The sequence below is a fragment of the Neopelma chrysocephalum genome, unplaced genomic scaffold (genome assembly GCF_003984885.1).
Source record: "Neopelma chrysocephalum unplaced genomic scaffold, ASM398488v2 Primary Assembly neopelma1_44, whole genome shotgun sequence".
NCBI classification, from domain to species: domain Eukaryota; kingdom Metazoa; phylum Chordata; class Aves; order Passeriformes; family Pipridae; genus Neopelma; species Neopelma chrysocephalum.
Window position 1 is genome coordinate 18,505,328 of NW_020897703.1, and position 24,454 is coordinate 18,529,781.

General features: G+C 49.2%; 2 protein-coding genes across 2 annotated transcripts in view; one reads left to right on the forward strand and one right to left on the reverse strand.

Moving 5' to 3' along the window:
• Positions 1-563, reverse strand: part of SLC4A3 (solute carrier family 4 member 3) — a 35,085-nt gene extending 34,522 nt beyond the window's left edge. Inside the window, exon 1 of the mRNA XM_027678780.1 lies at positions 506-563. The gene's annotated coding sequence lies outside the window, so the exon portion shown is untranslated. The remainder of the gene's footprint in view (positions 1-505) is intronic.
• STK11IP (serine/threonine kinase 11 interacting protein) lies at positions 243-19,800 on the forward strand. Its single transcript, XM_027678781.1, has 24 exons — positions 243-323; positions 423-625; positions 2,648-2,722; positions 3,020-3,115; positions 4,040-4,147; positions 4,365-4,436; positions 4,744-4,873; positions 5,058-5,161; positions 5,952-6,041; positions 7,069-7,110; positions 7,614-7,781; positions 8,088-8,169; positions 8,278-8,643; positions 8,825-9,015; positions 10,004-10,114; positions 10,864-11,059; positions 12,469-12,960; positions 14,436-14,551; positions 14,743-14,840; positions 15,025-15,203; positions 15,453-15,537; positions 16,003-16,085; positions 17,611-17,837; positions 18,139-19,800. Exons 1-24 carry the CDS (start codon positions 269-271, stop codon positions 18,277-18,279), a joined length of 3,510 nt encoding a protein of 1,169 aa, XP_027534582.1. The 5' UTR covers positions 243-268; the 3' UTR covers positions 18,280-19,800.
• Positions 19,801-24,454: the final 4,654 nt, after the last annotated feature.

Here is a 24,454-nt window from a genome sequence, read left to right on the forward strand (position 1 = left end):
AAAAAAAAAAAAAAAAAAAAAAAAAAAAAAAAAAAAAAAAAAAGGCTGCGGGGCGGCGGCGCCGGGTGGGAGCCGGGCGGGGGCCGGGGGGCGCGGGCCCCGCCGCGCGGGAGGGGGACGCCGGGGCGGGCTCCATGGCAACCGGATGTGAGCGGCGGCCGCCGCGCCGGGGCGGCGGAAGGGCGCGGCGGTAACGCGGAAGGGCGGCGGGGCGGCACCGGCCGGACCGGGCACCTCCACCTCCGCCGCCTCGGCCTCCCCGCCGCAGATGGCGGCGGCGGAGACGCTGGTGCGCGGCCTGGCGCGGCTGCTGCAGGACGCCGGTGAGTGGCGGCCGTCCGCGCCTCGCTGGGGCCGGGTCGTGTCGGTGCCCCCGGTGTGTGGGCACTCACGGCCCGGTCCTGCCTTCCCCTTCCCTGCAGGGGACCTCGTCCTGGACGGCTCCAGCACGCTGACGCTGCTCACCCCCACCCTGCAGCACCTCACGCAGGTCTTCGAGCATCACCTGGGCTCCCGCAACCAGAACCGGGGCTTCGTGGCGCTGCCCTCGCACCCCGCCGAGACTGCCGCCATCCTCCAGGCGCAGTTCCTCTTCGACGTCCTGCAGAAGACTCACTCCCTGAAGGTCCGTACACGCCGGGGCCGGGGGTGCTGCAGGGCCGGCCGGTGGAGGGGGCAGGCACAGCTTCAGAGCGGCCTCCTCTGGTGCCCATTGCCCCCGTCTGGCGTGTGTGCTCAGTGGGTAGGGTGGCTCTCACAGGGTCGTTGCGTGGAGTCATAGTTCAGTACGATAGTCTATGGCTAATTCACCTAGGGTCAGCCTTGCAGCTCAGCAGAAAGTTTCTTGGAGTTAAAAACAGGGGCAGAAGGAGTTAATTATCTTCTGACCTTGGTAAAGTGGTGTCATTGTTGGGAAATTATTATTTCCTGAAATGCTTGAGCAATTCAGGCAGTATCTGGCAGCCGAGCACAGCCGAGTGCTCCCTGAGTGGTGATTGATCTGCCCAAGGCAGCAGAGCAGAGGGGTTAGTTAGGCAGTGTACACACCTGCTACTCTGAGACCATCTGCTGCTTACTTTGGAGTTTTACATGCTCCTGCCTGGGCAGTGGTTCTTGTTAATTGATTTCACAGCATGGGACACTGCTAGTAACTTATCCTCATTAATTTTAACAAGTATGTAATGAAGATAAAAGTACAGCTCTAGGAACTCTTCAGAGAGGTTTTTGAAGGGTGGCATGTGCTACAAGGCTGCACACGATTCTGCTCGGCACTGGGGCACTGCTTGGGAGGGTAGTGGAGGTGAAACGGGCCTAAAAGGGGAAGGGGAATTGGCAGCTGTTCTTAGGTTCCACGCTGGTGCTCAGGAGGTGTTGTGACTAAGCACTATAATCTGTGATGTCTTTAAAAGTGTTTTCCCCACGAGACTAGAGAGAATGTTGTTGGGAGGATTTTGTAGCAGTGTACTGAGTATGGAGACTGGAGTGGGGCCCAGAGCCTCTGGAGAAACATGAGTGTCCTGGCAGGAGGAGGCAGGGAGGGACACTGCAATTAGGAGGATGTTGTGGTGAGTTCTTGTGTTAACCAAAAAATGGGCTCTCTCTGTAATAAGCCTGTAAAGAAGGGGAAGCTGCTTATTGTTGTCTGGTAACTGATTTACTTGGAGAAGCTAATAATTTATAGCAGCCTGATCAGATTTTTAAGGCAGTGGAACAAGAGGAGATGATCAAGACACACAGCAAGAATGGCATCTGAAAGAAACTTTGCTAAAACTGATCATTAGAGCTTCCCAGCACAAGCTTCCCCTACAGATGCTCTTGTTCAATGGGCAGCATTGATGCTGGCAGGCAGTGGGCAGTGATTCATTGCTCCCAGGGCTTGGAAGCAATAGTGGTGATGAGGTCTTGGAATGTCTGTTCTGCACCTGATGAGTCACTTTTGCGGGAACATAGATGTAACTGGCAGAGATGGTCTCTCTGGTTGTACTTTGCTGTCTACAGTGGAGGTGTTAACTACTTCATTACTCACTTTCAATAGCAGCCTGAAATATTGTTTCTGCATTGTCCATAGAAAGCATAAGAAGGTGGATTTAATAAGCTGCTTTTTGGTACATGGACACAAACTGTGTGTTTGTAACTGCCCTGTGGTGAAAGGCCTGTGGCTGCACAGGTGTCTTGGAGACCAGCTCTGTTTTCCGTTGTATCTGCTTGTGATTTGCCTTATTTGGCCTCTTGTAGTGAAATGCACATGCACACCTCTCACCAGTGTGCTAGTTCAGCTCAGTTGCTCGATAAACATAGCTCCAGCAGTTAGATTTGTCTTTAGTAGATTTGCTAGTGGTGGCTGATTGAGGAATCCAGCTGTCAGACCTCCCAGTGGTGCTGAAAGTGGTGAAGCCATGTGGGCAGGGGAGATAAAGAGGAGCTCTGTGGTTTGCCAGACAGTGCTTGCTAACATGCTATTTTCTTTGACCTCTATCATACTATGGGGCTGGGAGACAGTGTTGCTACCAGCACTGGGGGAGAGCTTGTCAGGGAATACCCAAGCTAGAGGGGGAGCCTGTTCAAAGTGCTGCAGTTGGTGCGTCAGAATGGTGGTATTGCAGTACAACTCAAGCTTGACATGAGACTTCTATTCTCATTTCTCTAGCTTGTTCATGTTCCAAACTGCATTTTACAATCTGCTGTGAAGATCTTCCCTTTCAAGTCCCTCCGGCATCTAGAAGTAAGTGTAGGGGGCAGGACTGGCTTTGAGTCTTGCTGTTTGGCTTTTCTTGACTAGTTTTGTGGTTGCAGAATGCCTCTACTCCTAAAAATTGGGCAGGCTTTTGTGGCTTCCCTAAAAGGCTAAGTCTAAATTCGTGTAACACTTGCTTGGGGTGAAACTTGGGTATGAGCAAAGGCTGGAATGTCAGAGAGGGAGGCTGCAGCATGGAAGTGGGAGAACCCTTGCAGACGTGAGCTGTTCTTATACTGTAATATTTTGCTGTATGTTGTCCTTGCTTTCTCATCATTGCTGCAGTTGAGATCTGTCCCTCCACACTGCCTCCGGGGACTGCGACTTGTCTATTCTCAGCTGGAATCTCTAACGTGTTGCAAATGTATCAGTACACTGGAGGTGAGTGTCTCTACACAGCTCGTGGGGAAAATTGCAAGACAAAGGCTATCTTGATCCTACAGCCCTTCACACAGGGAAGATGTAGGAGACAGTGTTAACCCTTCCATCCATCCATCCATGCATGTTGTATATGGCTTTTTCTCCCTTCCACATTCTGAGGTTCTACTCCTGTCTCAAGCAGTGTTGAAGTATTCCCTGCTTGGGTACACACAGGCTCTGTATTCTGCTTCTTCGCTTCTTGAGAATTTCTGGCTCCAGACAATATTCATGTCAGCTAGGTCTGACAGCTCTGTGTATCTGGCCGTTTCCACATTCAAGGCCTGCAGCTGGTCAAGGTTTATTTCATCGTACCTCAGCAGCCTTAAATAAGAGCTGATTATCAGAGGAAATGCTGTGCTCTGGTGTGTTATCTGCACTGCTGCCCCGCGGATTTCTGAGACTTGAAGGCAAGCTCCAGCCATGGAGAACTGAGTGGCGTGGCTGTGCTGGCTGTGGGGGTCTGGGTTTCTGTCTGGGGCACAGAAGCAGCTGCCTGCTGGGGAACAGGGGCTGCTGATAGGGAGTGCTTTGAGAGCTTCCTTTGTCTGTCAGAACACAAGTGTTTAACTTGCTTTTGCTTTGATGGAGGTCTGAATCTTTGTGCTTAGTGTTCCCAGCGTAAGAATTCTAACACGTTAGGTTAATTATTGCCACTTTAGTGAAGGAAACAAAAGCATCTCCCTTCTTTCTAAATATCTAGCTGTGGGATTCCCACCACCTCCAAATACTTGTTTTAGTGACATAAAACTCATTGCTTCTGTAAGCAAGGCAAGGTCTGTAAAACACTATGTCAGCCTTGTTCTGGACTGACTGTTCTCCTGTGTTCCTCTGCTGTTAGTGTAACAGCTAGTACTCACCAAGGAATGACTCCTCTTTTCTTCCTAGGAAATCATTTCAGCATGTGGTGGAGATCTGAGCTGTGCTCTCCCATGGTTGGAATTGCAGACTGTGAACTTCAGCTATAACTCAATCACTGCCTTGGATGACTCACTGGTGAGTGGGGCATCCTTCCTGCATGACTGAGGGGAAGAGAGGAGATGATCACAGCCGAGAGCTGGGCCCACCATTGCTGATGCTGCTAGGTCTGGGTGGGAGGAAGTGAGCAGAGTTAATTTTGCTGGCCTCTCCCAGCAGGGCAGGCTATTCGTGCTGCAATGGAGACGTTTGTAGGATCCGATCTAGATCTAACCCTAGTCTTTTTGTCCTTCAGCAATTATTAAATGCTCTGAGGGTCTTGGATTTGAGTCACAACAAGATCCAGGATTGTGAGCACTATTTAACGGTGAGTGTCTTTTGGTAGTTCAATCCATGTCCAGTCCTTTTCTGTGCTCCATTGAAGTTGATGAGGAAGGAGAAAGCTGCTCCTAGCAAATTTTATAAAGCAGTTAGATCATGCTGAGTGCCCCTAGACAAACCACTCCCAATGTGAACATCAGAGTCTTTCTGCAGAAACAGTCTTAAGAAACTCACTTGTTATTGACCTTGTTGGGATGAAAAAAATGGTAGAAGCTAGTGCCCTGTCTTGAGTTCAGGGTCAGACTTTGAGCTGGGTTCCCAATTGATTTGGTGCTGCTCTTCTCTCTGAACAGACCCTTACAGAACTAGAGTACCTCAATCTGGCTTATAACTTCCTGTCCAAGGTGCCAAACCTTGGCATCTTCAGCCGATCCAAGTTGGTGACTCTGATCCTGCGCAACAATGAGCTTGACAGCATTAATGGTGAGCCTACAAGGGAGGAGCATTTCTGAGCTTGAGGCCTTTCTGTCTTCCTTGAGAAGGGACAGAACTTGAAATCTTGGGCGCAACTATTTTTATTAGGGTTCAATTTTGGGTGAGAGGGATAGGTGGGAGGTTGCTAAGTTATATCTTCTAGCATGCTGATGGTTTCTTGCTTTGTTCACAGGGGTGGAGCAGCTTGTGAATCTGCAGCATCTTGATGTGGCCTATAACCTGCTGCTGGAACATGCCCACTTGGCACCATTGTCCACTCTGCACTGTTTAAAAAAAGTAAGCCTAAAGCCTGATGGGTTGGTAGATTAGAGATTTCATGGTCAGGGTGTGCAAGATGGAGACTTTGTGGTAAGAAGAAAGTTTTGAAAGATAAGTTCAACTCCTGAGCATTTAATTTTAATGTGTGAAACTGATGGGGGAGCCTTAGATACCTGTATTTCAGCCTTCATTTTTGGTGACCCCCTGCTCAAGCTTTTTCTGTGTATTCATTCCCACTTCCTTGCTCCTTCTTTCCGATTTTAACACTATGAGGTTAAATGAAGATCCTCCCATAATCCTGTTGTGAATTTGTATGTTCAGAGAAGTCTGAAGGAGGATCACTGCAGTCACTATAGTGCTTGTGAAAGAAGATCATAGGATCAGAAAGTGGTTTCTGTTGGTAGGACCTTAAAGATCTAGTTCCATCCTCCCTGCCATGGGCAGGTACACCTCCCACTGGACCTGGTTGCTCAAAGTCCCATGCAGCTTGGTCTTGAACAGTTCCAGGGATGGGGCATCCACAGCTTCTCTGGGCCTGCAAAGGACTGTTCTCTCAACACTTCTCAGAGTCAGTACTGAAAAACTCATAATAATTTAGGGCATGAGTAGGAAGTCCTCTAATCTCCTTTTCTATTTGCTGAACTAATTTCAGGAAGCATTGTAAAAGCTTAGTCCACTCCTGGCCTGACTACTGTCCCACTGCAAGGATATTTCCCAAGGCAGAGAAAAAGACTGAAGCCTGCAGGCAGAATAGATTAGGGTATAGAATATTGCTTCTAATAACAGTTTGTCTATTTCTCCCACCCAGCTGCATTTAGAGGGAAACCCGATATGGTTCCATCAAAATCACCGATCTGCAGCCATTGTGCATCTGTCTCCTAGGGCAGCCTCCTCCAATGTGAGTATCAGCCATATGCCTTCTGCCCTGCTGTTGAAAGTGTAGGGTGTTCTGACACTCAGGGGCAAGTGTGGAAAAAGAAACTTGTAAATTTATTCCAGTGGCATAACAGTGGTGATTGTTTTGGGGTTGCTTTTTTTTTTTTTTTAATATAGAGTAGTTCATCCTTAAATTTTTATGTGGTGCACTGGCCAGGGCAGAGTTGAATACTGATCTCAAGTTTGCAAGCCCTCATATCTTAGTATGTCTTCACTGTCTACATCTTCACTTTTGCTGACTGATGGTTTCAAAACTTTACTCTCTTCCTGCTAAATAGTAACTATGTAGCTGGACTGCGCAAAGAAGGAACTCACAGTTTTGGCCTGCTTTACCTAAGTATGTACTGCCACGGCCACCTCTTTCTTTCTCCCCATCACTCTGCTCTCAGCTAGGTGTCATCACTGTTCCCTTGCACTCCAGTGCTTAGGACAGTTTTTGGTAATCTCATTTCGAATAAAGAAGCCAGCAAAGCCAGTGTTCTGGCAATTTAACAAAGTAAACTTACTTGCTAAGGGTCAGAGGTGTTCCAGAGCTGGTCTGCCCTTTCATATAAGTGGCAAATGGCTGGATTCATTGTCTTCAAACTGCATCTTGGAAAAAGCTTTCCCTGAGCTCAAGTTACTGGAAGCTAGGTGGATTCAGGCTAGAAGTTAAGTACAAGCTTTGAAAGTGAGTGCCTTTCAAAATAATTTGAGTTGTTGCAGAATAATTGTAGCTCTTCTGTGAACTGTCCTGGATATGTTTCTAGAAGTCATAAAGTTTGTAAACAGGAAGATCACAATGGTCCCTTCTGGCCTTGTATGCCATTAGGCCAGGTGGCTACAATTAAAGGAGTGATGGATAGGCAGGAACAGGGTTGTCTCTTTGCAGTTTTGTGCCAGGGATCCCAACCCTAGGGTGGCCTGAAAGGGAGTAGGAGTCAGCAGAAGTTGTCCTGAGTATGTGCCAGCTAAATGGAATCTGATTGCAAATGGGTCTCTAATTACAGTTCTTCTTGGATGGGGAGCCACTCTCTTCCTCGGACCTAATGGTAAGTATAATTGTTAAAAACTGATCTTACTGGCTTTGGGACTGGGAACTCTGACAGGTTTTTGCATTGTAATGTGTCCCATTAAATCTATATGGGCTGCCATGACTTTGACATAGCTTGTTTTGTCTCAGTCCATGCTGATTCCTAGTAATTGTTGGAATTGGCCAGTGAAACTTATTCTGGCTTATGTAGCTGGCATATGCAGGACTTGGAACCTTGCCTATTTCCTCTTCAGGTGCTGTCTGGTACTTGACCCTTGAACTACATGTCAGCAAAACAAACTGTTATCAGTTTCCCATCTGCTTTAAGAAAGGCAGAGAAGTTAAATCAGTGTGGTTGTGATAAACAATCCAGTCAACCAGGCAGGATCTATTGTCACTACTTTGACTGAGATGGTGAAAGTTTGGGGTGAGGGGTGGGGAAGTTATCAGCCTGAGTTGTAGCTTGGTTACCTTGTCTGCCCTTTGCACTCAGCCAGCAATGGTCTCTTCTTCTTACTTTAGCACCTTCCAAGACTTGTGCAAAGTGTGTCACAGTCCATCCACACTTCTACCTCAGAGAAGACCACACTGGACCGCAGTGCTCTGGAGAGTTCCTGTGCTGCAGACTTCAGTGACAGTCAGTCCCCAGCGGAGAATGTGGCTGTCAGGCTCCCTCGGAAGAAAAGCAAGGTTGGGGAACTGACATGACTTCTCAACCATGTAGCTGGCATGTTAGGTGAAGGAGCTGCCTTGATGTGAAAGCCTCATGCAGTGGGATATGGTCTGGTACTGACTGTGTGGTTAGTGAGCCTCTGCGCTGCTGTGTCTGAGGAACAGGCTGGGCTTAACATCAGTCTTGATATACCATGTAAAATGTTTCATGGTGTACTTCTACACTATAACATCTATAAACCCTTCAGTTTGGCAGAGCCCCTCATCAGATGCTGTTTTGGTTGTTCTGATCCCTCCCAACTATTCTTACCTTGCCTTTTCCAGGGTAAAATCAAAGTGCGTAGAGCGAGTATTTCAGAGCCGAGTGACACGGAACATGAGCCCCAGGCATTACCTCTCTCTGCTGGTGAGGCTTGTCTTCTTCCTTAGTAACATAGCAGCTGAACTGCCCACAGTAAAAGGAGTATTCTGGCCTGGTAACTATTTTCATGCTTCCCAAGTTTTCTGTCTGCAGGCCTGGTTCTACAGCATCAGAAGGAGATGAAGCGCTTGGCCAGCTTCAGAGATCGCTTTGGTGCTGACTGGCTGCAGTACAAGAGACACCTGGAGGAGCACGACCAAGTACCTGCCATCTCCCGTAGCCGTTCTGCAGATGAGATCGCAGGCAGACCTGCTGCCGTGGACTTGCAGAGTGAGAGCTCTGACCCAGAGCAAGGAAAACCCCAGGTAGCCCAGGAAGAATCCTCTCCTCCTTTGAATGACACTGAGAAGGAGGAAGAGCCTGAAGTACAGCTGGATGAGCCTGAGGAGGGAGAACAGAGGGGAGAAGAGGAGGCAGATGAGCTAATGCTAGGAGAGGAAGAAGAGGAGAAGCCAGAAGGTAAACGTGTCCTTTCACTGCTGTGTTTGAGGGCTTGGGTGACGATAGAATAGATGAATCAAATATGATATCTCTGAAGCTTTATCATGCTGCCCACTATTGTGGGAATTCTAAGGACCTGGGTCCAGCAGGCCTGAAGGCCTGCTGCGTGTGCTGACCTGTACTGTGTCTTGCTTGGCAGTGGATCTGTGCCAGCCAGTGCTGGTGAGCCAAATAGAAGGTGAAGGGGACCCAGAGCCAGACTGGATCTTCCTGCGAGTCACAGCTAAGCATGTGGTTGAGGTGGAACTGAAGGCTGCCAGAGTCCTCCACAAGCTGGAGCTGAAATGCCTGCAGAATGTGGAGACCTCCGAGTTGAGCTGGAAGAGAATGGTGAGTTAGCCTCTGTGTGAGCCTTGGTCATCTTACTCACTGGCTGGGCCAGCATTCTGTATTTGGGCTTCTGTCAGAGAATCCTGCATGTCTTTTCCTAGCTCCTGCAAAGCCTGATTGAAAAAGCATCTCTTCCACCCAATGCATGTGTATCTAACAGCATCTGTATTGCTTAAAGTACCTGCAATAATGCAGCAGAAACCAGCATCAAATCTATTCCAAAGCTGAAGTTAAAAGACAATGGCTGAACTTGTTCCAGTATGCAGAAATGAGAGACTTCTCAAGAGGACTGAGATGAAATTGAGACCTCCTTCCTGTCCGTTCCTCACTGGGATATCACCCTGGCCTTGGAGGACTGTTTGTGGATTGCACAGTTTCTAGTGCAGCACTGAACTGACTCTGATGTTTAGAAAACTCCTGGTAGCTCAGTGGGCAGTTTGCCATCTGCTCTAGGTGCACACTTTAGCACTACCAGCCTTGTTTGGCTTTTGTGGTTCTTTAGAAAGGGAGTTTGGAAATGTCTTTTTCCTTGTGGTAGGATTTTAACATTCAGTCAGTGCACAGACATATTTACAGGTTTCTCCAATACTGTTTCCTGTAAAAGCTCCAACTCATTTTTAAATCCTATCCTTGTGCCTTTTTGAATGTTTGTGGCTTGATATTCTTCTGAAATACCTTCATGAAAAGGTGTTTTGTTTGAAATGCTTTGTTCTAAGCCTTGAAAGTTACTGTTGTAAGTTTCAAGCACTCCTGCAATTTTTCAAGCGCTCAACACAAGTGTTGTCAGCACTTGTTTGCTTTATATTTGTTTATTTTTGTTTATGCCCATTTTACCAGACTCCCAAATGCTATCAGCTATGGAGGGCTGCTCAGGGCTCACTAAATTAAGTGCTTGTAGGGCCACATTTCAGCTGGTTGCAAACAAATGTAGTCTGTATACTGAAAACTGCTACCTCTTCCTAAAACGGGTGTTTTCTGTCTCCTGCAGGACCTGGAGCGAGTTTTCCCTGTCCTTGTGTTGCACTTCAGCTACATTCGCAAGGACCGGCAGAAGCGCAAATATGTGGTGCTTGATGACTGCCCAGAGCAGTGTCTACAGGTGGGGAAGGCCTGGGAAGGGGGGCAGTGTTACTGCAGGACACTGGATTCTTCCAGCCAGCAAAGGGCTGCTGTTCTCAGAACACATGAGCACCTGCTGCCCATGTCTGGCTTGTTGGGATTTCTTCTGCTGCACAGATGACCTGTGGAGGACCCTGTGAGCATGGCCGTGGGCAGTGAAGCTCCTGCAGCATAAAGGGTGCTCTCAAGGGGAAAGTCTTGCAGCTTTCTTTCTCTTGGGGTGAAAAGTTTGTAGTCAAGCTAGTGATTGTTACGTACTGTGCATGTGCAGCATAATGTCTCGTGTGTTCTGAGTGATGTGCCAGCCTGTACTTAGCCCTCTAGACAGTGAGAGTGTCAGTGCTATGGCAGCTCTGGTCCACACAGCTGCTGTAGGGACTCTGGTCTCTAATCCAAGCATTTTTCTTAGGATACTGTTTAAGTATATTTAAACAAGTTGTTAAAGAGAAGACACAAATAGATGGGACCTTTGAGACCGGAGTTCCAGAGGGAGCCTGTCAGTATGTAGATTCAAGGCACAGACCTGCAAAAACAGGTTCTCTTGATCTTCTGCAGTGAAGCTCTGTGCCCTTGGCAAGTCTTGCACACCTGTGAAAGTCCCTGTACCCCTTGCACTCTAAAATGCTGTAGTGAGGCATGTGAAGAAACTTGCTGGTGTCAGAAGCTTGGTTTTATTAGGACAGTCATAGCTGCCTGCTAACACTCTTTTCCTTATGCTGCTACTTTTAGAATGTCCTTGAAGTGTTGTCCCCAGCTGTTGAGGAGAATCGGCGAAATCAGGACCAGGAGAAGGGATCAACAAAGTTCCAGTGCCTGAAATGCAAGCAGGAGTTTTCACAGTCCCTGGCTTCCTGGCATCGAGGTTCCTATCCTTCAGAGGTTGGAGACACCAAAATCCTGGAGCCCCTAGTTGCCTCAAATCAAGGTAGGATTTAGTGTCTAGAAGAAAGATGCTTGGTAATGCCCAGGCAGATTTTCAGAGTGGCAGCTGTGGTGCAGAGCATGGATTGTATAGAAGGAGGTGATGCCTTGGCTGTACTGGAATTAAAGTCTGTTGTGGGATGTACTCTCACTTGGCCTACTTGGACTGGGAAGAGCCTGCCTTGTTTCCTAGCACGTATAAGCCACTGGTTTAAGGTTAGGCAAACAGCACTTCTGTTCTGGGGGCCTGGGGTCTGGGGGAACATAGGGGTGCTGGAAACTGGAGTCTGGGAGGGGCCTTAAAGGTCATGTAGTCAGTTCTGCCACAGAGACTTATTTGTTCTAAAGGCCTTTTGCTAACAGAAGCTTCCAGGGAATATGTTCCAGTATTTCAGGTAAAACTATGGCTAACCCTAACTTAAGTCTTCCTGGCTGTGAAGTGTAAACCCATTCTTGCTGCCCTTTTGGAGAGCAATTCATTCCTTTCTTTGTAATTGAGGGCCTTTGTTCTCCCTCCACAATTTGTCCTGTTTTCTGTCCTCTATACTGAATAAGCTCAACTTTCTAGATAATTTGCTTGTCATTGGTATTTCATTCATGCAGTTCCTTACTGATCTCGTTTGTACTCTTTCCCATTTGTCCACATTTTCTTTTGGGTGTTTAAAACTAGATGTGGTATTTTGGCTGAGATTTGGCTAGTGCTGAATAGGCATCTTCTGACTGCTGAGTTTTTTAAAGCTCATTTTCTATTTGAAGTGGAGAGTGCCCAGCCTTGGCTTGATGATGCTGTTTGACAAAATTCCTGGGATTGAAGTACTGCAGTGGAGGCAGAAGTGCTGTCCTGGGTGCAGCACTTTCCTTTCCCCTGGGACACTTTCCTCTCTTTGCCAAGGAGTCCCATGATTCAGCTGGACGTCTGTTCTGGTGTGGGTGAAGGGAGCATCAGGAATCAGGGTCAGGAGGGATGAGGACTGGGGAAGGGACATAGCCTGCTTGTGGTATGGTTGACTGGAGGATAAACCAAGCCGGGGAGGGAGGTGCCTAAGGAAGGTTGGATTGACTGGTCATGAGCTTGGGCTTCAAAGGTTTTGTGAGCTCTCGTGGATGTGGAGGAAAGTCATAAGCCAAAGCCCTGATGTAGTTTCAGTTGCAACCACAGCACACACTGGTTACCCTAAATCTGAGCAGAACTATTTTATGTGGATGTTGGCACTGATCCAGAATTTCTTGTGAGGGGAGGTATGTAGGATATGATTCTGAACAAAGTTGCTCGACAAGCTGCTCAAGTTAGACTGTAGCTATTGTCTACTTTGAAAGGGAGGGCTTGTAGTTTGCAGAGGAGGGGGGGAAGTAAAACCTTGCGAGGGGAGAGCTGCTCTGGCTTTTCTTTATCCCTGACAAAATCTTCCGCAGATCCTGCAGCAGCTGGTGAGCCCATAGCCTGTCCCTGTTGTTCCAGTGACCATGTGGTCATTCTGCCTTCAGAGGTGTGCTCCAGCACACCTGTGCCACCTGGTGCCGATAGCACGAGTGAGGACCTCTCAGACTCTGTGCTGGAGGGAGGCAGCCAGCAGGAGGGCCCAGAGGAAACACCTGTCCCGGCCAGTGAGAGCGGGAAGTTCTACATCGGCGGGGAGGACAGCTCGGAGGTGGAAACCACCAACAGCACCAGGACCCTGGAGCTGAGCAGCGAGCCCAACGGCGCTCTTCATTCCAACTCCCGTGGTTCAGATGGGGTCTGCGGGAAGGAGCTGGGCATGAAGAGCCAGTACTTGTCCCTCAGCCACACGGACACCAATGGGGGCAGCTTGATGGGAAGCTACCGTTACAGTGTTTCTCGGGGGCCCACTCCTTCCCAGCTCTCTTTGAACTCTGAGTCCGAGGAAACATGGAATCTCAGTCCCTGTGAGTACGTAGGATCTGTCCAGAGTTTGGGGGTGTGGACAGCTTATTCACTGGGCTTTATCAGTGGTGCTTGCTGGGTACACTGCCTCCTGTTTAATGGAGAGGAGGACATCAAGTACGAGCAGCTGTAACCATATAGTTCTTGAGAGCAGAGTTTTGCATTCTCCTCTGTTAAATCCTCATGCCTGAAGGTAGGGAAAAATGAGTCAGCTCCTAATCCCTGTTATTGCTTACACTCTGAGTAATAGGGTCATGTTCTGAAAGGTGCTCTGCTCAGTTACGGACACACTGGGTTCCTGTGGCACCCAGTAGCTGCCAGTTGGAGCATTACCTTTGGACAATAGTATGCACAACTTCTCTGTATTTATTCTCTGGCTTAAGTGTAGTGTGAGGCTGGTGTCAAAGCAGGAGGCTGTGGTTAGTGGATCTACAGTTGCTTGTGCTTTCCTCACTTTTTTGTGAGCTTCAGATGACAAAGCCTGTCCAAGAGACTGCATTCTGGCTGTGTCAGAGCTGTCATGCAAGACATTAGTTACTAGGAGGTCCACAAATGATTTTTGAAAGACCTTAGATTTCTGATGTAGCAGACTGCTTTTGCCCAGGCATCAGCTTGTGATTTACAGAATAACAAGTTAGAAAGGAGCTGTGGAGGTTATCTGGTCCAGCCCACCAAATCACTCTACTGCAGCAGAGTCTAGTTCTGATTTGCGAACCCATCAGCTTCATGATCTATGGATCAGCCCTTCAAGAATGCTGTGCCTCTGAAGAGGAGCTGATGAGAACCACAGCTTAGGATTGCTATATTCAGTCTTGTACACTTTATGTGTGAGAAATAAAGCAGTCTCTTGGGTCAAATCGCAAGGTCTCAATTTAAAACAGCCTATGAAAAAGCTCCTGCTGAGGAGAAGTTGATTAGTGTAGTGTGCCTGGTGGAGAACAGGCTCCACTGGGAAGTGTGTACTCTCAGACAGTATTGTGGCTGTTGTATAAATTATTTGGTCATACAATTGCATGACAAACATAATTATGTTCTTTAGCAGTTTTTTTGGTGTCTTCCTCAGGACCCTTTAACCTTGCCACAATGAAAGTCAGAGTTAAAAAGTTGACCTGAACTGACACCAGCTGAAATGAGAAAGATTTTCTGGCTTTGTGATAAAGAATTGCCCTCCTGCCAAATCTGGCAGCAAAGCAGTGTCCTCTTGTAACTAGACAGCTGAGCATAGTTTGAAGCTGGCTTAGATCAAAGCTTTGTATCGGTGAAAAAAAGCAAGTGTCAGAGCGATGAAGTCCCCTTGTATCTCCACATGGAGACCTGTGGCCTGTAAGCCCCTGGGTTTGGCCCTTTGTTTTGAGGAGAGACTTGATGGAAGCAGCTGTGCAGAGGGGGTGACGCTGCTACCCTAGTGCCAGTCCACATGGCTGGGCAGCACCTGGTCAGTGGACAGAGTGTTAGTGCTGCCCTTTGCTCTCCTCAGCTGTAAACGGCGTCTTGAACACGAGGGACTTCCGTTCAGTGGATCATCGCCTGAAGCTGTACCTGGATATGGAGGTCTTTGAGGAGAACGCTGAGGAGTTCCAATGCTTCCTCAAGGTGAGCTGCCACAGCACCACTCCAACAGCTCTTCAGCTGCCCCTCTTGCCATCCTGCAAGTTCTGCACTGGGGTGGCATCCCAGAGACTGGGAGGTGTGAAGGGAGCTGAAGTGTCTTTGAGTCTGTCCTTTCCATGGGTAAACTGGCAAGGGGCAAGCCAAGGCTATGACCCACCATCTGTGTGTTCTAGGTGGTCGTGGTGAAGTTTGGCCGGCCAGGAGAGTTCCTCTCAATCCTGGTTGCTTCTGATCTCAAGATTTATGTGCTGGAAGTCATCGGGGCTATCAGGTGAGGACCCTGAGCAAGTCTGTGAGAGCTGGGTAGTGCCAGCCTGTGTTAGCCTATGCTAACCTTACCCTGGAGGTGTGTGGTGACATGCAGAGGCTCTTCTGGCAAACCTCCCTGTTGCAGTCCGATGTGGGAGAGGAAATGGGGCAGCCTGCTGCAGCTGAGGGCTGTGTTCTGTGATTAGGGGACAACCTGCAGACTGGCTGAAGAAGAGTGACTCTCACTACCTGTCTGATATTTCCCATCTGGAAGTGGGACTGTGCCACCAGAGCTTGCGAATGGAGTTTGAGAATCCGAAAGCCTCCTACAACCTGCTGATCCGGAGCCAAAGCTGCTGTGACCAGTTCCTGCAGACCCTGACAAGTAAGAGTAGAGCTGTAGAGGGGTAGGGGACAGGATCTGAAATATTTGCTCTTGGGGAGCTATGAGGAGAGCTATCGTTGGATACATGATGGAAATTTGCTTCTGGCCAGCTCAGAAAAAGAGCTGTGGGAGAACCCTACTGGCATCATAACTTGCAGTGCCTCTCTAAAGACTAGAGAAGCATCCTGGACTGTTGTGTACTGCTCTTGGGTTTGCAATAAAAGATCTCTGCCTTCTCCCCCTCTTTAGATCTCATGCAAGAACTGCCTGCTAAGCACAGGAGTAAGGTGAAGGAAATCCCCACTGTGGAAATGAATCCACAACACTGGCTATGGTAAGAACAGCCTATGAGAGGTTGGGATTTGAGACAGAAGGGAATGTCTGCTTGTCCAGCAGACCCTGGGAAGTATGGTGCTGGAAACAGGGTAGCAGAAAGGAGGAGGCACCCTTGGAGTGGCAGCCAGGCCTATGTTACAGGTTTAAGGCAGCTGTCTCAGGTGCATGCTGCAGAGGGAGTGAACAAGGGGTGTCATGGGCTGAGCCAGGCAGGGCAATTTCGGCTTTTCTGGAGGAGAGAAAAAGGGGAACGCATAGGGCTGCCTTCTCACCTGCAAGAAGCATTTCACTCCTAGCTGGCAAGGTGGTAGTCAGAGAACCAGCAGAGAGAGGACTTTTGCAACATCTGGAAGAGATGGGTCCTTCCCTTCCCCAAGAGGGCAGTGAACAGTAGCTAGTTCTCAGCAAATGTAGACTAGAAACAGAGTGCTTCCTTGATTCACTTGCTGTTGTATCTCTCCAGGCCTCTGCTGGATTCCAAGACCACAGATTCTGCAGCTGCAGATGACACTTGTTTCTTCTACCTGCTGGCCTACCTGATCCAAGGTACAGGAGATCTCGGTGGCCAGGTGTCCCATACCTTGTGCTATCTGCTTACATGCTTGTGTTTTTAGTGTACAGTCTGTGGGAAAAGAGCTGGGCCATTCATCCAGCAGTGAGATGGGGTGGGGGCATGGGTGAGGGCTCTTTTTTAGTGTTGGGATGTGTAGGATAGCAGCATATTTCTCTACATCCAGTGAATTTACCAGCCCTTTTCTACATCAAAGTCTAGGCTCTAGGGAGCAAGTTGGTCTTGCACACCAGGTTTGGTGACAACTCGTGATGGTTTCTGAGAAGCTAGATATTATCTGAAGGCTGGATCATTGCCCTGATCTGAGGGAAAGATGAGGGGTCATAAACAACATCTGGTTTGTGTGACTTGCTGAAAGGCTCCTTTATTTGGGAAAACAGAAGTAGGTGTCCAGAACCTGAGATGATAGTACAGGAGCAGCCTGCTGGAGCCCATCAAGTTCTGTTGCAGGACTTGCTGGGGGACAAATACATTAAACTTGGGATTTGAGTCTTCACTAAACAATTCCGATATCATCTTAGCTTGGGACACTGAAAAAAGCAACCTAGCTCCTAATCACATTCTGACCAATTGATTGCTGCATTTGTACCCCTGGTCACCACTGGCCATTGGGGAGGTATGAGAGAACGAGCATCAGAAGGAATCTGGGAAGTACATTTTTTGGTCTCCTGGAGCTGAACAAATAGCCTGTGGGAGGGAGAGCTTAAAGTGTGTTTTTCTTAACTACAATTTTCTCCTCTTTTAGAGTATGGTGCCCAAAACTGGACACAGTTCCAGCTGAGATCTTATTGCCAAATAGACAGGATTAATTAAACATCGCATTTCTGATATTCCTACTAATTCCCAAGAGTGAGATGTGATGAGAAAGGCAACATGTTGCTGCATCAGCTTGTGATCCCTTGTGACCTCAGCCAGTTCTGCTAGTGGTTCCCTATTTTTGTGCACCTAACTTATTCCCAAGTTCTAGTGCTTTTAATTTGCATCCAGTGAAGTCAGCTGGATTATATTTATGTTCCCTGAAGTTTATCAAAACTACTTTGCTTCCTGCCAATACTTATGACACATCCCAGCTTGGTATTAAACTTTATGTGCTCTCTGTTCCACTCATCAGATATCTGCAGCCAGACGTATTCAGGCCAAAAAAGGCAGCCTTTGAGCTGCAGCTGCTGACTTTTAACTAAGGATTAGTAAAGTGCTGTTTAAGAGGTCAAAGGACTCAAGTGGCTTTTCCTGCCTCACTTGAGGACATGGGCTGGACAAGGCTTGCTGGGCGGTGGCCTTTCATACGCATGCTCCTGCAACAAGTTTGGATAAGCTGGTCAAGCCCAGCCACATTTCACTACCCTGCTCCCCTCTTCAGTCAGCAAGCTGGATAAGGCTGTTCACCCAAGTTACTACTGTTAGAAAGGATTTCCCTAGGGGAGGAATGGAAAGCAAAGCTGATTCTGTGGTGACTCAGGCTCTCAGCAAAGCCTCTCCTATTCCCTCATATCCTTTTAGGGGCATCTGCTTTCCCTGTGACCCTGCTGGGCACACGAAGCATGCTGTTTCTGCTGGAGGAGAATCACCAGTGGCAGGTGCTGCCCTCCTTGGATGAAGACCATGAGGCAGAAACGCCTCCTAGAAGCAATATCCAGTTGAAAGAGAAGCAGCCGATCACCAGTATTAGCAATGTCATAACCTATCGTCTCTGTCCTTGTGACATCAAGCTGATGCTTTATGATGAGGTAACCAGGAGGTGTCATGAGGTCAAGATGCTGGGGGCTGATTGTGCTCAGATCCTGTTCCTGCAAGAGTGTCTTGGAGCTGTCATCTCCCAACCTAACCTAGGGCCTTGCACCCCAGAGGCAGGGGAGCACAGTGGAAAGTCATGTGGGGACACTCCACTGCCGGCAACAGAGAGGGAGGAAGAGGTCACAGAGGAATTGGGAGGAGCTGGCACCTGTGCTGGGAGATAGTGGCTCAGGGCTGATCCGTGCCTTTCAGGCTAGTCTGCTCATTTGCCTCCCTCTCTTTCCTCCCTCCCAGGTACTGAAGGTGGAGAGCACTTGGCACATTCGCACAGAGTGCCCTGAGCTCCTGGTAGAGCTGGTGGAGTGGATCCGCGGTCCCTGGGAGGAGATGTTCTCAATCGAGCTACGGAGGGCTGTGTACGAGGCACTGGAGTGAGCTTGCTGGCTGTAGGCAGGCAGGACTTGGAGTCAAGAGTACTGCTGTGCTGGCAATGGTGCACAAGTGTCTCCCACTCCCATCTGACCTTGCTGTTCTGTGGCCTCTGCTTTCTACTCTACTCTTGCCCCTGGCCCTTTTTGGTGAGGAAGAGAGGAGCACACGATGGTTCAGACTGCACAGTCATTCATTTGCACTGGACTGGCCATGGAAGGATAAGGTGGAGGGTGTTGCTTTTAATAGCGCATAAGCTACCCAAGGGCAGTCGGGCACTGTGGTCTTTCTAGGAGGTGTATTTGCTGCCTTCCTAGCTGTCTCAGGACAGCTACCATTATCTGCTGATGATTTTTTTTGTTCTTCTTCTTCCTCCTTCTTGTCCACAGTTTCCCTATAGCTGCCTGCTTCCAACAGGAGCCTGATTGCACAAGGTGATGAAGCATATTGTACACAACCCCACAGAGAGCCCTTACCTGTCTGCCTGGTGGGGTGCAGCTCAGTCTGCTGCTGTAGTCTTTCACTGTCACTGGGGAGGAAGGAGCCTCGAGGTTCTCATCACAGAAATGTGTTGCTCATTGCTTAAGGATCGGGACCTTGGTGGGCACCAGCAGGTAAAAGCAAGGCTTAGGCTTTTTCTGAGCAGTCCAAAAGCAAGAGTCTATTTTAACATGAGTTTTACTATTTTCTATTGTAATAAAAGCTTATATTTATTGTATTGTCATGTTTTCCTTATTTCATCCTCTTGCAGTGCTGTAATATCTTTGTAAGGTCTTCCATACTAGCTTTGCTGCAGCCTTAGGAGTTCCCAACCATCTCACAGGATTCAAGCCATTCTCCCCTTCCTGTTCAGAGTGGGTGCTGGTGGGCAGCTGGGCTAATCTTCTCCACCTGCCTGGCTGCCAAGCAGAAACCAAGGAGTAAGACCCAGATAGCATTATACTGACAGGAGGTACTGGTTATGGTGTTCTTCGTTGACAGTTGCCCTCAGGTGGGCATCCTATGGCCTTCCAGCCCCAGCATGGTGCTTACTGGCTGCACAGACCCTCAGAGGCTTGCCTCTCTCAGGAGCTGTTGCTGCTGTGGCTGTGAAGGTGGTAGTACCTGCCCCTAGGTTTTTCCCTGTATGAGGCTTTACCTTGTCTCAACCTCTCCTGCACAGAGTTAAATGCAGCTCAGAAAGTGCTGCTGCCTGGCCAGGGCTTGCTGTGTCATAGGGTCTCTGCCCTGCCCGTTGAAGAGCAAGGTGAGATGCTGTGTGTGGTGTTTTGATGCAGCTGAAGCTCCCTGTGGTGGTGTGCAGAAATGGACCTGTTACATTAAAGTGCTGCCAGGTGGGATCTGATACCCCAAGCAGGGACCTTACTGATGGTCACTTTTCCCAAAGTAATGTGTCTGTCTTGCTATGAGTGTTCAACCCACGGTTTCGGGCAAGTTTCCTGACTGTTCAATCCTTGGTGACAAAACCTCTATTTTATGTCAATGTGATCTTGATTTTTATAAAGACATGTGTTTGACATTCAGTGACCTGATGCCTGGTTTTTTTGGATACTTAATATGTCAACTCTTTGCAACAGTCTGTGACATTCAAACTTTCCACGTGCCCAAAGCTGATGTCAGTGGCTTTGGTTTCTGTCTTCAAGAAAACAGCAGGGACTTGGTCCCACTGCATCCCACTGATCCCCTGGACAGATGTGATAATTTCCTTCCCTGTTCAAACCCATCTATGCCATCCTCATAGCCTGGAGAGAGCGGGAAATTCAGTTTCTCTTCTGTGTCTGAAGGCCACCTCACAGCACACTGTTGGATGCTTTCTTGGAATTGTTGTACTATTAGATGTTCTCCTGTCACTTCCAGAGGCAGTTGAGTTGCTGAAGGCCCACAGTGGGTGATATTTTTATCTAGCCTTCTATAGACTAGATTGACAAGATCTATGCCATCTTGAGGCAGATATCACAACACATCCCACTTTCTTCCCTCTTCCTCAGTCGGCATATGGCTGCTGCTCTCTGTTCCTTTGGAGTGATCTCAGATCTCAAGTGGGAGAGAGCTCAGTCCATGCTTTGTCCAGGGAAGGACTCTTGAGAAAGCTGAGCCAGTAAAGACCAGTAGGGTTTTATGTCTTCATCTAGCCATTTAAGGAGCTTGTGTAAGTTCTATGTTCACCTCCTATAGCTGTGTTTTTCACAAAGGGCAAGAGTCAAATTTGTAGTTATTGGATCAGCTCATTGATGCCTCTTCTGCTTAAGCTGATCCCCTGAGAAAGCTCATCCCTGTAACTTGCTTTTCCAATCCTAACGAAGTAGCACCTCTGCCACACCAGTGTCTGAGTATGTATCAAGGGGCCTGACAAAGTGTGGACTGCCAGAACCAAAGGTTTTGGTTGTGTGCCTGTCCATAGTTCTTCTCGAGCTCTTCCTGCTTTTTACTGCAGAACTGACTACTCGCTTCTGCTCCTTGCTAGGTCTGTGCTGGTCTGTGCTGTCAGCTCAGCACTAACCTCTTGGTCCCGTTAACAGCTCCCTGCTCTTCTGCATTCCTTCGGCCACCGGGTGGACAGGGAATCTCACATGTGCTGCCACAACCTGTCTCCTGCCTCTTCATTAAACATTGCTTTGTTTTCCCTTAGGGTTTTGTCCTGGTTATTACAGATTTACCCCTTTGTGGTTACTCTGTGATCCCAATGCTTTGCTGTAGGGCCTCTTGCACTAGATGCAGTGATTACATTAACTGCCCTCATTGCATCAGCTGGGTGTGTGCAGTGGTTCCCCTGACACAATCTGCCTCTCCAGCACTGCAGGCAGCCCCGACCAGGACTGTGTAGGATAGCTGGGGTTTGCAGAAAGGTGGGATATCTATTGAACCAGCTGCAGATATCTTCTGCCCATCTTGGTTTTGATTATGCAGTCCCTCAGCTGTGGTCTCAAACAATGTGGATTTTCCCCCTTTTTCCCTTCTCCTTTTCTGAGTGCTCTTGGCTCCAATGCTCAACTGCTAGCACAGAGCAAGGCTGGTCTGAACCTCAGTGTTTCCCTGCCTGTGCCTACCTGGAGTGGTCTCGTCTCAAGGTGTATGTAGCTGGAGGGATGCCCAGGCTGGGGTGGCCATAGGGCTCTAGAGACAGGCTGCAGGCAGCTGTGGGCTCAGGCTTCAGGCTGGCCATTGCCATGAGCCTGAAGCTACCACCACTTTTCCATGGGCACATACCAGCCCTGCCTTAATCTGTTGTTCAATGTCTCAGTCACAAGTTTCAGTGCTTTCTGCTGCATGTCTGCCCTCTAAAACAGTACTGCCTTGAGCATTCACAGCCCGTGGGTTAGCTGTCAGCCCCCTTGCACTATGTTGAACTAGTGAAGCCTTGTTTCTAATCAAACTGGGTGACTGGAGTGATTGGTCATTTACTTTTGGCAGAATATCCCCGCTGACCTCATCTCCAGGGGACTACAGATGTAGCAGTAAAGGGTACATGTTGCTTGTGGCTCATGGACCTGCCTGGCCAGCTCCATCCCTTGGAGGTGCCAATGCTCCTTACCCAGCATAGAGAGCAGTATCCCAGGGCCATGTAAACCCCTTCCCTGTGGGCTGCCCTCCAGCTTGGCTGGCAGAGGAAGAGCAGCCAACACCGACTGGGCTTAAGTGCCGCACATGGTGCTGGCAGAAGTCAGCACCCAGGAACTGGGAAGGAGACCCTAGCACAAGAGAGGTGAGCAGGGGCTGTGCCATGTACCCCCCACTGTGCTGCATAATCAAGTGGGGGGGTGAAAGGGAAAGGGACTTTATTTTGAAGCCATCCCAGCCTTCTCTCAGCCTGTGTTGGAGGGGACGGTCATTGCCCTTTATGCTCTTTTAACAGAGTGTGCCTCTGCCTGTTATCAGAAGGTTATTAAGCTAGTTATGGAGCTGTCTTGTATCAGGACAAACAGTCCCTAATAGAGCTGTCTGCTCCCTGTCCCAGTGCCAGACAAGTTGTTTAATCTGGGAAGAGGGTGTTTGCTGCTGAGGACATGTGCTGCCTACCTGCAGTGCCACCTGCTCATGGCCCTGCTCGGGGAGGGTGGAGCTGCCTTCCTCGCCCCGCTGCCAAGCAGCAGCCAGGCATGGTCCATGTCGCCCCAAAGCAAACACACCAGGATACCCAACCCCACCATTTGCCTCACTGCCACCATCCCTGAAAGCAGAGGCAGTCATAGCAGGGCCCAGCCCATTCTGCTCTATTGATCAGAGCAGAAACTGAGGCTGCTATTGAGATCCAGACTGGGCTGCACACTCCCTGCACCCTGTGTCTGGCAGCTGAGGCAGGGGCTGGCAGTGCAGTCGCAGAGGGTGCTTCCATTGCAGCACTGTGGCTGAACAGTGAGGAAGAACTGCTTGTGCGAGCTCTTGCCATGTCTCTCCTGAGCTGTAGTGCCTGTCCCAGAAGTGGATGTTCTTCTTATCCCTGCGCTTATGCTCCCCCTCAGCCACTATCTCCTCTATCACCAGCTCCCCTTGCTCTTGGTGGGCTGTGCAGCTGCCCTGTCATGGCTCTGCTACACAGACTCAGTAGTTTGGGGCTGATCCTGGTTTTTGCGGTTGGTGACGGTGCCCCTGTTTCCTCTGCAAAGCTGATCTTTGAGCCCACAATGCTGCTGGTCTGTACATCCTTCCTGCCCACGATGCTCTGTCAGCCTCAGCTGATGTGGAAAGGGATGCGGGTAGGCAACACCCTTTATCCACTGTTCCTTTCCCGGATGATGTGGGTTTGCCCTCTGTCCCAGGCTGAAAGGGCGATGCCTCTGCGGACATTTGGATGTTGCAAGCTGAAGAAAAGGGTAGAGCCCAGGAACACGTAGGGTACCATCACAAGGGAAGCTGGACGGCTCTGATGCCAATGGCCGGATGCCGACAAGCACAGTAATGACTGTCCATGGGGTGGGCAACACCACCCCCTGGGCTTGGCCTCCCAAGGCAAGCTCTGTCCCACAGTCCAGGCATGAGCTGAGCTGTGCTGCGCAAAAATGCTGCAGCAGCAGTGCCTGACCCCGCCCAACAAGCAGCTTCATTCTGGGTTCAACAGCTTCAGTTTGCAGTGCCTCAGGGGTCACACTCCTCACTTTAATGGGAGGCTGGTGAAACGGGGGCTTGTTCTTAACACGGTGAGCATCAGAGTCAAAGATCCCTTACCTCTGGCAAACTCCTTGGCTACCTGGGTGAAGCCAGCTGGGGGTGAGACCTGGAAGCACTTGAAAACTAGTGGTGACTGTGAGAAAGAAAGCCCCAAGCCACTTTAATTGCCTGGCAAGAGCAGGAGGTTCAACATAGGCAGTGTGCTGCTTGACATCCCCAGCATGATGGGATGCTGCCCTCATGCTGGCAGCCCCCTGCCCTGCTCCCACCTCTCCATGCTGACCTGCAAAAGAAGGGTTTTTCTGGCCTTGAATGCTTCCCTATATCCTTCCAAAAGCTTGAGTCTCTGTGCTTCACTTAATGCCTCCCTGCATCCATGTCTTCCTGTTTCTCCTGACCTGTGATGGAGATTGTGACCAGAGTGTCTGTGCTAAATCTGAAACATGCATTTATTCCCTGTACAGAAACATTAATGCTGTAGTTGCATGCATAGGAACAGGATTCTATGGAAAGCGTTTCTTCATATCCAGGTCAAATCCCCTCTCTTCTGCAGCAGCTCTCCCTCCATAGGAGGAGACTGATACATTCATGAACTGGGAAGAAGGAAGGATTGAGCAAGGGAGCTGAAAGCAGGGCTCTTTTGCCCAGCCTCTTGTGCACACACCCACACCCATGTCAGGGTGCAGCCCATTGCTCTTGGGGGTGCTTCAGTAGCCCTCCCATGTAAGAGCACCAAGTCTGTGCCTGGGCTCTGCGAGTGCTGTTACAATGCCATGGTAGCATTGCTGACTTAGGAAAGCAGCAGGGCTGCTGCAGAGTAACAAAAAACCCACACTAGATGTGCCAGCCACACTTCCTACCCCTCTCCTTGCCCCAGCCTCAAGGTATCAGTCCTCCCCCAGCCAGCCCCCAGTGCTGAACCCACTAGTGCAGCTTGTGGAAACCCTTCTGCAGAAGGGACCACGTTTCATTGAGGAGAAACAGCATTTCATGAGCTCACGCAACACAGCTTTCCCCTGAGTGTTTGGGTTGTGCAAGGCTGCTTGGCATCCCTCCTCGTCCCCACACCAGGGCA

Excerpts from the sequence above, each read along its gene's own strand:
- STK11IP (XM_027678781.1), top strand. The coding sequence starts at position 269 with ATGGCGGCGGCGGAGACGCTGGTGCGCGGCCTGGCGCGGCTGCTGCAG. Across the intron at positions 7,782-8,087 it reads TCCCTCGGAAGAAAAGCAAG|GGTAAAATCAAAGTGCGTAG; the intron begins GTTGGGGAACTG and ends TGCCTTTTCCAG. Across the intron at positions 11,060-12,468 it reads CCTAGTTGCCTCAAATCAAG|ATCCTGCAGCAGCTGGTGAG; the intron begins GTAGGATTTAGT and ends AATCTTCCGCAG.